General features: G+C 42.3%; 1 protein-coding gene across 4 annotated transcripts in view; it reads right to left on the bottom strand.

The window, feature by feature from the left end:
- Positions 1-11772, bottom strand: part of LOC137884426 (disco-interacting protein 2 homolog C) — a 61722-nt gene extending 49950 nt beyond the window's left edge. For all 4 annotated transcript variants that reach the window (XM_068726221.1, XM_068726223.1, XM_068726222.1 and 1 more), the window contains exons 1-3: positions 11704-11772; positions 5233-5343; positions 2376-2501 (exon numbers count right to left, since the gene is read on the bottom strand). In XM_068726221.1, the coding sequence (XP_068582322.1) occupies positions 2376-2501; positions 5233-5341 (235 nt within the window). In that variant the 5' untranslated portion in view covers positions 5342-5343; positions 11704-11772. The remainder of the gene's footprint in view (positions 1-2375; positions 2502-5232; positions 5344-11703) is intronic.
- Between the last annotated feature and the right edge of the window lie 256 nt (positions 11773-12028).

Here is a 12028-nt window from a genome sequence, read left to right as displayed (position 1 = left end):
ATAACTGTAATAATTGTAATCCGTGACGTCACTTAAAGGTGTCTGAAGAGCCGCCATGTTGGCAGTGATGACACCGTCTAACATCGTTGGACATGATTGTGTGCTGCTTTCCCTCAGCATTGAACGCCTCTTTTACCTCTGATTTGGTCTCCACCGAATCACCAAAGATCAACCTCTTTAGCGGCGCTGCGTTCACCAGCTGTAGTCTCTCACCGTGTGTCTGCTGGTGAGCAGGTAGTGAACAGTGGCTTCAACATCTGCTGCGTCTGTCATCATCTTTACCAAAGTGCCAAAACATGTTGAAATGTTGTTTGTATATTCGGATATCAAAGACCGTCTTCTTGTTTGGCGACGTTAACTTTAAGAATGTCTTGTTCTGCAAAAGATCACAACTGCACTTTGTTTTTTAAGATGCTGGACGCGGCCTCGACATGTTTAACTACCCATGGTGCTTTGCTGACATGCTCGATTGGCAAATCTGTGCCTCATTATCGGCATCACCCCCACGGAGGCTACCGGTGACAAAACGCAAACATGTTGACAAAAATAAGATGCTGCCGGGCAACCCGGGGGAGGTCATGAAATGAACTCAAACATGCAGAGAGAGAGAGAGAGAGAGAGAGAGAGAGAGAGAGAGAGACAGAGAGAGAGAGAGAGAGAGAGAGAGAGAGACAGAGAGAGAGAGCGAGAGAGACAGAGAGAGAGAGACAGAGAGACAGAGAGAGAGAGAGAGAGAGAGAGAGACAGAGAGAGAGAGAGAGAGAGAGAGAGACAGAGAGAGAGACAGAGAGAGAGAGAGACAGAGAGACAGAGAGAGAGAGAGAGAGAGACAGAGAGAGAGAGAGACAGAGATAGAGAGAGAGACAGAGAGAGAGAGAGACAGAGATAGAGAGAGATAGAGAGATGGTTCGTGATGCAAAGCAGCTCTTCATTAAACTGAAATATATTTATTGAGAGATTGAGAAAAATGCAGCAGTCAAAATCTAATTAAAAGCACGTCAGAGTTCTCCTTCGCTTGACATCTCTGCACGATACGACTCCGCCGTCCTCGAGTGAACCCCACTGGCAGACAGACAGCCGTGTGTGTGTGTGTGTGTGTGTGTGTGTGTGTGTGTGTGTGTGTGTGTGTGTGTGTGACTGCTGTCTCTGCTCCCTCAGGAGATGTGCTTTCTAAATCTGGAGGAAGGATTGTGTGTGTCCTCACGGCTCGGTTTTTTTTTTACCTCCCTTTCAGTAAAATTGGGAACATTTTAAAAAAAGGACTTAGAAATCATGTGAACATTGTGAACATTGTGCAGTAGTGCGCGTACACAGGCTTAAACGTGTTGTGAACGTCCTCCAGTTTGTGAAACGTCACGAGGGAGTTCACACAGATTGATCCAACAGCATATTTAATATCTGGCTGCCCGCTCGGTGCAGCCCGACCCTGCAGCCAGAGAGGTAACGGCCTCATCAGCGCCCTCGTTAAACGACTCCGGCACCGTGAAGGCGTGGATGACTTCCAAACGCCACGCGGCCCGGACAGACCGGGCCTCGCACGCCACAGGGATGAAACCAACCAAGTGGTGGAAGACGTATTCAGAGCCTTTACTTTGAAAACCCCCCCAAAAAAACGTGTCACTAAAACGTAATCCGCCCATCGATCTCAACAGTCTTTATGGTCAACGACGTCCATCATCTGCCAACCTCACTGACACGAGCAGGACATCATCACTGAAGCAGTTTCAGCAGCTTCATATTCACACTGATTATTCTCTCTACTTTACGGTTGAATAACGACTTATACAGCGTTCGTAGCTCCACGTACGAAAGGTAATGCGCTGTAATTCATAGACATCCCACAAAATCAATTGGGACGTAATCTACGTAGACATGAACCAGGAAGTATGAAGACCGCAAAAACCCACGAAGGGCGGAAGAGAGTGGAGCTGGATGGGTCAAACAAAAAAATGCTCTTTCATCCAGGAGATTGTTGAAGCACCGCGGGAAACGAGAAGTCAACGTTGATTTTATCACGTAACTTGCGTACTTAAGTAACGTAACTTAGTTATTTATTTTCAGTTAATTCAACGATCTCCTCCGAAAGTGTTTCACGGTCTTTTCCTAAACCTAACTAAATGTTTGATGATATTTTCTTAAACCTAACTATTTCACGATCTTTTCCTAACTCTAACTAAGTATTATATGATATTTTCTTAAACCTAACTAATTCACGATCTTTTCATGAACCTGACTAAGTGTTTGACCGCCCTTTCTTAAGCATTTGTCTCATTCTGAAGCTGTATTTGGGAATCAGGTGTAACATGTTATCTGTCATTGGTTAAGCATGACTAATCATTTTCCTGCTTGTTGCGGAGATGAAGCTGTGTTCCTACCTGGCGGTGTGTAGGCGTCCATTGAGGTCTGGACCACCAGCGACCGTCTCTTGGAAGGCATCGGCACCGCCATCTTCCTCTCTTTGTTCTTGGCCAGGGCCGCCTGCACGGCCTCCGTGTGCACATCTGGAGACGCACAAATCATCACATCAGCGCTTTACGCTTTTTAACCAGTTCTTCTCCGCCCGCCAGAAAGACATCGATTTCCCTTCATTTCTGTGCGGTAAGAAAACGATGTTGTTGATGCTTAAAATTCATATTAACAATCCACCACGTCCGCGTTGGATCTAATCGGCTGTTATTGCTGCTGCATAATGCGGTGTGAAATGAACCGAACCAGAGAGTCGACTGTCGTGAAAGCAGAGGCTGGTACTCAGGGAGGGTAATACACACATGAAAACTAATGGTAGTACATTCATGTATTGTGTCCCTGATATTTAGGACATGTTAAAACACAAAGCTGTTGAAATGGAAAGAAATGTATCATCACTTTTCCTCCATCACTGGTGGAAAATAAGTATTCAAGTACAACTTTGAGGTACTTTCTATACTTTTACTCCACATCTCAGAGGCAAATATTTATACAATACAATGTATTATTACACATTAAAACTGTGTGTTGTTGGAGGTTCTTGTCAAAGTTAAAGCTAAAAATCCAATATTTTTATAGAAAAGTAAAAAATGTAAAAATAAAAAGTACACAAACTGTATCGTTAAAACCATCTGCACCTCGAGGAACAGTAACAGGCAGCTTACACGTTGTACATAAACAATACTTCACTAGATCCGTTACTTGTAATACTTTCACATTGTTTTACTTTTACTGAAGTAAATGGTCTCAGTGTTAACTAAACATGGTCTTGCTGACCCAGTAAGCCAAGGCAAGAAGTGGATCTTCCACTAATGTGGCGTTCATTGTAAACATCCATCCAGAGCAATGAAGTAGAAACACAGCAGCCGCGTTCCCGTTTCTCCACGTTCACGTTCACAGCTTTGACGGCGGCTCCCACGGGGCCCCTGAGGGTCTCCCACCGGATTACGTTCAGGGAGCCTCGGGCGAAGAAGACGTTTTTTTGTAAACAAGTGTTTCTAAGAGCGAGATGAAGCGCTGCGATGAAGCCACAGCTGGGTTAGTTTGAACATCAGGACTAGAATAATTAAGTAAACCTGGTTTCCCCAACTGATCCAGGATCTTTTCTGATTGGACTATCTGGATCACAAACCACCCAAATGTCACCACAGCAAATTCTTACAGATTCATTTCGAAAGAGACGCCGCTGAAAAGAATTTGAAATCCTCTGTTAATCCGATATTAATCTTTACAGGACACCACATGGAACAAAACCAAACAATGCGTGTTGCAAGAGCTGTGACAGATTTGTCAAAAAGCTTCTTTTTATTCTCAAATCTGTGCCAAAACACCGTTCTGCAGAGGAAGACTGGAGAACATCAAACAGAGCATCGTGTCATGATCAGGATGAATGTCCTCAGAGGGGAGGTGTGGAAAAAACCCTCTCCGACACCAATGTGCATACGTTTATTTTTATTTTCAACAGACTCTCGATCCAAAGTGGAGCTGAGGACCACGGGTCGATAAATGTAAAATAGATGTAATAGAAGAAGAATAATCTGCCAATATATACACAACTCCAGAAATGCAAAACAGTGTCTGAGATGATTTAGAAACAGTCTCATCATCAGTTTGTCCAACAGGGAGCATTGAGAAGTTGTTTATGTTAAAAACCACAACTATTAGCCGACATGTACAGCATCTTTATCACAAATATTGATATCAGTATCAGTGGAACTATACTGAGGACATTCTCCAGGATAATTTAACGTGGAAAAAAAACAACAACTCTGTTTATCCTCAACTATTTACATGAAAGAGCAGCAAACAACTGAAGCAGCATTGTGTTTGACTTCATTCCATTTCTCTTCTTTCAACATCTTCCACATGGTTCTGTTTGCCAAAAAACCCCTACATTAACCAGTTGCACAATATTCTTACAACACAGCATTCTTCTGTGCTGTTTAACACACCAGAGAGCGTGCATTAGAAGCAGACACCACTGATTTAGGATTTTTTATGGACGGATTGGACACCAAATTGAAGCGGCAGTGACCGAGATATTCTGACTTTTAGTCCCTAGCATACAGAGCCTCTGTCACTCAACCCTCAACTTTTCTAAACATCACCCAGAGGAGCTGTATGCGAAACTTAAACTTGCCAGCTCCTTAAAGTCTATGTAACGTCGGACTGAGCCCATCTGTCAACAGCAGAGGAAATACACAGCGAGCAAGTGGCGAATGGCGGGAAAACAAAAAAATGCAAACATCCGAGGGCGAAGAGGAAGAGTCATTAACACGAAGGCTCCAACGAGAATGTCTACCTGGAGAGGAAATTGACGCCTAAATAGTCGGACAAATTCTCCAATTCCGATGTGTAAAATTGGTGGAGAAAATAAGATTCAAGATACTTAATACACATGCAGTACTTCTACGTCCCTTCTTTACATATAAAACATATTAATATGAACTCCAGCTTTCCTTATTGATATGCAAAGTTAAGCAGACCACTCTTTATACTATATTATAATCACATCCTCGCTTTATTGGAAAGAATTTAAATAAAACAATGCTTCATTTATCACACATGACCCACTGAGCTAATGAGGTGATTAACAAAGCTCATTCATTACTTTGCGAGAACGTCGGACATCAACACAACGTTGACGATATCAACGCTGTGTCCTCCATGTTAACACAGAGTTGTTAGAAAGACAGAACGACAGATCTGCAGACAAACGCCACAGAGACAAAATGTCCCATTCAAGGACAAAACCGTCCCTCTTACCCGATCGGTAACGTTCGTCTCTGGAGCCAGAAGACCGCCGGCGGTGGTACCGGGAGGACGAGGACGGGGTGACCGGGGTTCTCCTCTCCTGGCCCATGGACGGGTCCATTCCTGGAACAGAAGGGATCAGATTTCATTTCAAGCCTTTGTGTTTCCAATCTGAAACGAATTACCCTGCAAAACACTGCTATTTCTGTCAAACCTCTTCTTTGTTTTTGTGCAAAGACAAACAGTAATTTGCATTTCTTTTGTAAACGAATCATTGATTAATGACAGAAGCTGGGTGAATTAGGAGGGAGAGACCTTCAAACAACAGGTTAGTTATTGCAGTTCGGCAGCAGACGATGTGACTCTCAGCTCACGGACGCAATTAAGCTGCTTTCAGAACCCTTAGCCGGCCCATTGCCCCAATTTTATTCAAAATTCACACTCACTGCGCAGAATTTGCATGAAGTAGCCGAGTCAAATCTGAACACACAGACGTGACACACACACACACACACATCTTTAGATTCAGTGTGACTTACACTCCTCTGGGACATCATTACCTCCAATGTCCATCGCAATCAAACATTATTATTAGAGAAAAAAACAACAGAACTTGACGACACGCGCAAACAGGAACTACTAATAGATAATTTGGCTTATTTTTAATGGTGCTAATCTGCCAACATGTAATAAAAAATGGAGTAAGGTTGGAAGATGAGCGCTATTATCTCTATCTAAGGGGGATCACAGTGTCAGACTTTGATAAAACCCTGACCTTAAAAAATACAAACAAACTCAGCAAGTAAAAACCAGCCAAGACACACACGGAGACGTGTTTTCATGACTTTGGGGGACATTACGTTGACTTAGTATTCACCCTAACACGTCATGATTCAGGGTGTGGGGACTTGCATTGGGCGAGTCCCCAGAATGTGACTGCATTCCTAGATTTATGACCCCACAAGGCATGTAAAACTCACACACACACACACACACACACACACACACACACACACACACACACACACACACACACACAGACACACACAGTCCAGTATGGCAGTGACCGTACAAACCGTGAGACAAAATTGAATCCTGAAGATCTACAAATAAACACACAGCCGATAGAAAAGAAAGAAAAATACAGTTAATCGCAAAACTACAAACAAATAAATGATTTTAGACGCCATGTGAGATATAGAAACTGAGGTAGATCTATACACCTGTACACACTCACACACACACTCACACACACACACACACAAACTCACACACAGTAGAAAACAACCTCCCTACACACCAATCAATAAGTCTGACGGTAATAACCACCCTGTTACTGACAGCTACGACCGCTCCGGAGCCGCTGATCTATGAGCATCCATCTCAGCGTCACACCTCCATCCTCGTCCGTCTTCATTACAGCTCTCAGAGCATCGCTGGTGCTCGGGAGGAAAAGCTAAAAGTTGATTAGCCGACCATATAGCGAGTGCCAGCGCAGCGCTGCAATAAATGACAGATCTGGGAAATACCTTCGCTGTATCCTCTGGGGAGTCTGAGTGGATGGATTCCCCCCTCCTGACTCGTTCTACTTCCTCTTGAAAAACGTCTTTGTCTCGTTTCTTCTTACTCGACTTATTTTGCCTGCAGATTGTGCATACGTATTTCTTTGTTTATTCATTTATAAATTAGTCAAAAGAAAAATATAGAATATTCAAAATTTTAAGGGATTTCAATGACGGTCTAACAACTCAACTGCCATGACATTTGGTACAGATATTCATGGTCCCCAGAGGATAAACCCTACTGACTTTGGTGATCCTTTGACTTTTCCAGGAACACCACCAGATGGTCAAAGTTATAACGTAACCTGTGCGATATCTCTACATCTGCTGGATGGATTGGTACACAATATGGAACAAAGATTCATGGTTCCAAGAAGATGCATTCTGAATAATTTGGTGAGCCTGTGACATTTCCTGTAGCACCACCAGAAGGTAAACATTTTAACGTATACGGTGAATTATCTCTACATCTACTACATGGATTGGTACATAACTTGGCACAGATATCCCCAGAGGATAAATCCTACTGACATTGGTGATCCTTTGACTTTTCCAGCACTGCCATCAGAAGGTCAAAGTTTTCACTTGTCTTGTGACTTATTTCTACATCTACTGGATGGATTGTTAAATAATTTGGTACAGGGATTTATGCTTCCAAGAAGCTTATTACTGAAGAATATGGTGATCCTCTGACATTTCATGTAGCATCATGTAGCAGCATCATCAGTTCAAAATCTCAATTGTGTTCAAATATTCAAAGAATGAGCTCTTCATAAAACATTCAATTCACAGATGAAAAACAAATGTAAAGAATGAGCAGAAAAGAAGATTAACAAGAAAAGACAGTATTAAAATAAAAATGTCTTCCAGTTTCTTTAAAGTTTTCTTAACAGTTTCAGTAACATTTTAGAGACATGAAACACTAAATCTTAACTCCGGTTTAGAGAGTCTCAGCTGTTCTTGGTGTATGATTTAAGGTTTGTAATGTGTTCCCAGATCAAAGACGGAGAAGAAAAGCTCGCTAACAAAAGGCCTGAATAAATCATTAATTAATCATTTAAAAAGTTCACACTTCAAGGCTCACAGCCTGCTCTGAATAAGAGATGAACCGAAGTGCTCTCAGAGGGAAAGTACATAAATGCTGAACAGTGTAAGAGACGGTTGATCTCGTTTACAGCAGTTTTTGATCTCACAGTGACTTATTACAAACAAACCAAGAATTATAAACTAACTTAATACAGCTGCAAGTTATGAACCATCTTTAGTGATTTAACATGTTTCTCATCTTGGTGTCATTTTAAACTACATTCTTTTATAATCATGGGAGATAATAAAAACAAGACTATTCAAACTCACATGTCCTGTTAAGCTACTTTACGAGCTAGCTAGCCAGCTAGCCTGCAAATTACAGACTAAAGCTAGCAACCTAGTGTGCTATGAATCAATGAAGCGGGCTAACGGCAGCTAGCTCCATGAATTCAACTTGCACGCTAAGAAGTTATTGTACCCGCTGGTGTTTCGTTATAATTTACACCCCACAAACTGGGTCCGTAAAAGGCATCGCTAACCAGCCAACCGGATCAGACCCTGGGGACATATGATACGATTTGGTTATTTAAAATTGTTGTTATTTTGGACGCTACAAGCAGAAGTACTGGGAGGAATGAGCCTGTTATGAACGAGCAAGCTCTCTGATTGGTCACTGCTCTGATATAAATTAATAAAGGATGAATATTGAACTTGGAACTATATATAATTAGTAGCAAATTGCATTTGTTCTTTCCAGGTGACCTCTTGGAAATTATTAGGAAATTGTTCACAAATGACGGTCAAGTTGGACACAGATTTTGTCTTCTCAACAGCCATCTGGTATCCTGCCTTTAGTGCAATAGCCTCAGAGAATGTAGATCAAATTTTAAGCAAACCAACCAGTCCGTCTATATTTTTAGCAGAAAAAAAGTGACAATGGATATTGTTGGATGGTGGAAGGAACCCAGCCGACATCCTGTGTGGAGGACAAAGCCAGAGAACTCAGGGGAAGCCTTGTCAATCACTATTGGCAGGGAGGAAGTTAAGAAACACAGCCAGAGGTTGATAATATTCTCCTGGAGAAGCTGAAGGCTGTGGATACATCGTCTGACTCTACAATAACTGCTTTAAGGTGCCCGTGGACTAGTGGCTTCCAAAAGAAAAGGAAGATTTAATTATCTGAGCATCACACGGCAGCCTCCTCAGGACGTTTTCAGAATGTCAGACAAGAGACTCTTGCTTCAAGACATTTTCTTGGTAGGGTGTCTGGACTAAGACCTAGAGACGAGGGACCAGCTGAGGTGGTTTCGGGGATCTGATAACTCCATTTTTGGCCAAAATTCAGTAAAAAATTGGGACATAAGCATTCATGCTCTCTATTTACTAATCCCTGATAACGCTACATTGTGAACAGATCTGTGTCGAAACCAGCAGGAGGAGAGCTAGTTAACGTTAGCAGTATCGGAGCTAGTTAACGTTAGCAGAATCGGAGCTAGTTAACGTTAGCAGTATCGGAGCTAGTTAACGTTAGCAGTATCGGAGCTAGTTAACGTTAGCAGAATCGGAGCTAGTTAACGTTAGCGGTATCAGAGCTAGTTAACGTTAGCAGTATCGGAGCTAGTTAACGTTAGCAGAATCGGAGCTAGTTAACGTTAGCAGTATCGGAGCTAACAGCTGACGTCCGGAGGTTCCCATTGAGATACATTATGATGTGTAGTTTTTGGTGAGAAACTTGAATAAATACATGTTTTTGAAGATGTTTTCACAGCAATATAAAATAGATATTAGAGATGAATTATGACACTAGCTCTATAAGCAGATCATACTACGTCATTAAATATATATATATATATATAAATATATATATAAATATCTAAAATCAAAATATTTAGTTCCTAATCATTTGTGTCTTCATGCTAATATGACGATTATAACAAAATAAAAGTATAATATTTAGAATTTTTGATGGTTCACACTGACTTTGTTGCGGTTGAAATTCGTTTTTGGGGCGGTGTTGAAAAAAATAGATTCTTGTAGACCAGCTGCTATAACATAACAACAACATAAACAATCTGCATCATCCGATAAGACTCACTGATGATCGTCAGTCGGCTGCAAAAACAAACGTGATCAGAGAATCTCTTAAAATTATATTTGCTCCGCTTTGTTTTGCTGCTGATCCAACATGTGACTCAAACTGTGAAAACACAAGTTTTGTGATTCGTTGCACCCTTAATACTAAACAGTGATACCAGAACATTGATAATGATAATTGGAGGGTGACGACGGTGATGTCGTTATAATTGGCTTAAATGATGGTGACCGGATGTACTGCAGGTGTTCAGCTCTCACTTCATGAACATCGGTGTTTCTTAATGATTGTTTCACTAAGTACGTTTCGAGGTGGTGTCCGTGAACTGACACCACCTCGTGACTAAAAACTGGACATTACCAAGCGCGTGAATCAATAACAATTTATTTTCTGGCTGATATTGAAAGGCTGGCGTTCTGGATCTCGTGATATCAAAGTCCCCTGTGAGTAAACTGAAGCTAATCCATAATGTGAAACCATGTTAATCCGGGTAACCGGGGAAATCCACCGACTTTGAAAGTTGTAAACGCTTTAATCAAAACCATATTAGCTCGACTGTGTAGAGCGGCGCAGATTAACAGGCCTTAGGGTTGAAATACATCACAGGGAAGGAAACCGTGGTACTGGTGTGTGTGTGTGTGTGTGTGTGTGTGTGTGTGTGTGTGTGTGTGTGTGTGTGTGGGTGTGCACGGAGGAGTGTGTGTCATCCGGTTCCCCCCATAGTGAACTAGGCACGACCCCCCACTGGGCCTGGATGTGAATACCACACATTTTCTCCATCCCACACCCTTCATTCCTTCCCATAATGCACTTCCTGACATCCCCCCACCCTACACACACACACACACACACACACACACACACACACACACACACACACAGTGTTTTCCAGTAATAGCTTTGGCAGTGCCAGTGTGTCTGCTGGTCTCCAGTGACGCTCCGGTCCTCAGCAGTCGGTCTGATGCGGCGTCTCGCTGTGAGACGGACTCTCAGATCCTTTGAGGTCGGACTCGATAACATCCATCTGTGTCGCGTTACCAAAAACAACTCAACTAGCGATGATTTATTAAACGTACGAAGAGCAGAATCAACATCTACTCAATATGGAGGAGTCTCCTTTGAGGAGGAACCCTCACAGTGCGTACTGAGAGTCTAACACAACAACATCCAAATACATGAATGGGTTCTCTGGCCTGACGGGCTCTTTAAGAGGAACTAAAAGTACGGCCTGCTTACTAAGAATAATTCCAAATCAAACATGTGCAAAACTGGGTTTTTTTGGGTCCTGGTTCAGATCTTCAGAATCCAAAAGTTGGGTTCATTGTTGAGAACCTGCTGCTCCCCGACTGTAGGACGGTCATCACGCCTCCATGTCCAAACTCAATATATAAGACACGATGTCTCGACAGAAGCACCTTCTGACTTTGTTCAATCCTCGTTAAACTGTATGATTCACTTCATAGCATATTCTTCTCATTTCTATGTGTTTGGTATCATTTATTGGGTGACATATTGTATGGGTGACCGTGGCTAAGTGGAGAGCAGGGCCGCCTTTCAATCAGAGGGTCGGCGGTACGATCCCCGGCTCCTGCTCCACTAGTCTCATGTCAATGTGTCCTTGATTAAGACACTTAACCCCAAAATGGCTCCCGTAGCTGCGTCTACGGTGTGTAGATAGATCCTGAAATGTAAGTCGCTTTGGATAAAAGCGTCTGATAAATGATCATAATGTAATTTATTATCAAAGCTGCTCTGATAACACGATGCCTCGTAAGCTGCGTTAAAAAGGTGACGTTTTACCTGGTGCTTGTGGGAAGAAGGCTCCTATCAGCTTGGATCTCTTCTTCTCATAGCCCTTCTGTGTGATATCACCTGCCAGAGAAAACACACAGAAACACATTTACTTTGCATATTCTTTGATGTAAAAGTACTACGTAGTGGTAATACCGACGCCTACGAACAAAGCGCTGTTGAACCAGGGTTCCTCAGGACTTTGTTTCAAACATATCAATGCTTGGAAAAACCAAATATCTCAGGATGCAAATTGTATAAATATATGAAGAAGAAACAAATGACAGAGATCTAAGCTTCGTCATTCCCTCCACTCAACCGGGACCAGATGGTG

This window comes from Cebidichthys violaceus, unplaced genomic scaffold (genome assembly GCF_023349555.1).
Source record: "Cebidichthys violaceus isolate CVI_PGR_0920_01 unplaced genomic scaffold, fCebVio1.0.p SCAF_38, whole genome shotgun sequence".
Classification (NCBI taxonomy): domain Eukaryota; kingdom Metazoa; phylum Chordata; class Actinopteri; order Perciformes; family Stichaeidae; genus Cebidichthys; species Cebidichthys violaceus.
The sequence above is the reverse complement of the archived record's forward strand: the minus strand, read 5'-3'. Positions and strand labels throughout refer to the sequence as shown.